The following is a 2457-nucleotide window of genomic DNA, read 5'->3' on the forward strand; positions in this document are numbered from 1 at the left end:
TTATTAACTCGATAAATCTGGGCAGGGCATGAGGTAAACGAACAAAAACTATGGCGTGGAACAAACACAAACTGTGGCATGAAACAAACATAAACTATGGCTTCGAGCAAACACGAAACTGTGGCAAGAAGTAAACAAGACTTACGTGGACACGGCATGAATCGAGCAACATGAACTGTGGTATTGCATGAAAACAAGCAATGACGCCAGGCCGACTGACTGGCAAAGACAGGCTTAAATAAGGGTCTTGATTAGAAATGGGTGTGCGGTCTGGACACCAGAGGCAGGTGAAAATCATAAGTCAGCAAGGTAACCAAACAAAAAAGAAAGCGCAAACAGGAACTAAAAGTGTCCCTATATGTTCCCTACACTAAAGTGTTACCAAAAACATATAACTTTGTCTTGAATTTGAAAAAAAAAAAAATTTATATATATTTTTCACTAATGAAGGGTTCGATGAATGCGCATATGAAACTGGAGGGCTTCGGTACCTGCAACAAGGTTAAGAACCACTGCTCTAAAGACACTCCGCAACCTTGTGGACAGCCTTCCCAGAAGAGATGAAGCTGTAATAACTGCAAAAGGTGGACCGACATGATATTGAACCCTGTGGGTTAGGAATGGGATGGCACATCTAATATATGGAAAGATAGACAGGTATATACATATACATTGCTTTCGGTCCCCTGGGGGGGGGGGTTGCCCACATATGAGGTCCTCTCCAAGGTTCTCATAGTCATCATTGTCACTGGCGTCCCACTGGGTGTGAGTTCTCCTTGCCCTTATGTGGGTTCTTCCGAGGATGTCGTAGTCGTAGGGGTTTGTACAGTCCTTTGAGACATTTGTGATTTAGGGCTATATAAATAAACATTGATTTATTGATTGATTGACATGTATACATATACATAAATTCCCAATACAAAAAAAGAGGAATTAGGGCCTGTTTAATAGCTTCAATTTCTAGTTGTGTTTTTCAACCTTTCAGAAATGACCTGGTGTATTAAGAAGTATGATATGCTGAATCATATCCGAGAATAACGCCCAACTCACATTCCATCTGATTGGAGGAGAGATTTTGTTTGTGGAATAAGCTTATGAGCTGTGATTATAAATATCGCTTGATGGCTGCGACGTACACACCTGAGGAGGCGTCTGCAGGTGAGAGTCCTGTTTGTCCCGACATGCATTATGGGCGTGTTCATTCCACTAATATTGTGCGTGATTATTGCAGATATCGTGGAGAATGGGAGCGGAGTCCATGGTCAACTGGACCTATGATCTTAACGCCATGCATCCTTGTTATGAATCTGACAATGCATCTGTGACTTTTAGCAGCCGGCCTTCCGTGACCTGTGTTTCAGTCTATGTTCTTCTTGCTCTGTTGTCTGCTGTGACAATATGTGGGAACCTCCTGGTCATCATTTCCGTCATGTACTTCCAGCAGCTTCACACCCCCACTAATTATCTCATCTTATCTCTTTCCGTGGCCGACCTGCTGGTGGGCCTTCTGGTGTTTCCTTTCAGCATGACTCTGACTGTCACGGCCTGTCTGCATTGCCACAATTTCGCCTGTCAGATACGAGACGGCTTGGATATCATACTCTGCACCACTTCTATTCTGAACCTGTGTTGCATTTCCATAGACCGATACTACGCCGTGTGCCGGCCGCTGTCGTACGCCTCCAAGATGAGCACCCGGGTGGCGTCCGTGATGATCGGGGCGTGTTGGAGCGTCGCGGTCGTGATTGCGCTCGGTATTACGGTCGGAGGATTCAGCCAAGGAACTTGCGGTGAAATGTGCTCGGTTCATGTTTTGCTAGCGAACATCATGGGACCACTTTTCTCCTTCTACCTGCCTGCGGTGGTCATGAGCTGCATCTACCTGAAGATCTTCTTTGGGGCTCAGAAGCAGCTGAGCAGCATCCACGCTTCAAAGTCTGTGAGCAAAGTGGAGAGGAAAGCCACCAGGACTCTGGCCATTGTTATGGGAGTCTTCTTATTGTTCATGACCCCGTACTTTTTTTCCGTGGTCTTCCAGCCGTTGTTCCGCAGTCCTCCGTCGGTGGCGGTCATGGAGACCCTGAACTGGCTCACCTTGTCCAACTCCATGCTCAATCCTTTCATCTATGCTTTCTTCTACAACTGGTTCCGCTCCGCTTTCAAAATGATCATCACCGGCAAAATACTTCAAGGGGATTTGGCTGACATCAATTTATTTTGACGCAGTTTGGAAAGGGGTTTTTTTTTTACTTGAATGTCAAATATCGGATAGAAAATACATGCTTAATTCCGGGGTATCAAAAGATAGAAGATGTCTGAAAAGAGGACGGCAGAAAAGATCATCAGGACTCCTCTTGCTCCTATCCAGGAAATCGCAAAAAGGCCTGTCCAGGGTTCAGAAAATCTACCACCCCCACAAAAGACTGTTTTCACTGTTGGACTCTAGAAAGAGGTTCC

General features: G+C 45.3%; 1 protein-coding gene across 1 annotated transcript; it reads left to right on the forward strand.

Annotated features, from left to right (window-relative positions):
• The first annotated feature begins 1243 nt into the window (after positions 1-1243).
• On the forward strand, positions 1244-2221 carry LOC133542165 (trace amine-associated receptor 1-like). Its single transcript, XM_061886044.1, has one exon. It carries the CDS (start codon positions 1244-1246, stop codon positions 2219-2221), a length of 978 nt encoding a protein of 325 aa, XP_061742028.1.
• The last annotated feature ends 236 nt before the right edge of the window (positions 2222-2457 follow it).

The sequence above is a fragment of the Nerophis ophidion genome, linkage group LG24 (genome assembly GCF_033978795.1).
Source record: "Nerophis ophidion isolate RoL-2023_Sa linkage group LG24, RoL_Noph_v1.0, whole genome shotgun sequence".
Classification (NCBI taxonomy): Eukaryota; Metazoa; Chordata; class Actinopteri; order Syngnathiformes; family Syngnathidae; genus Nerophis; species Nerophis ophidion.

Excerpts from the sequence above, each read along its gene's own strand:
- LOC133542165 (XM_061886044.1), top strand. The coding sequence starts at position 1,244 with ATGGGAGCGGAGTCCATGGTCAACTGGACCTATGATCTTAACGCCATG.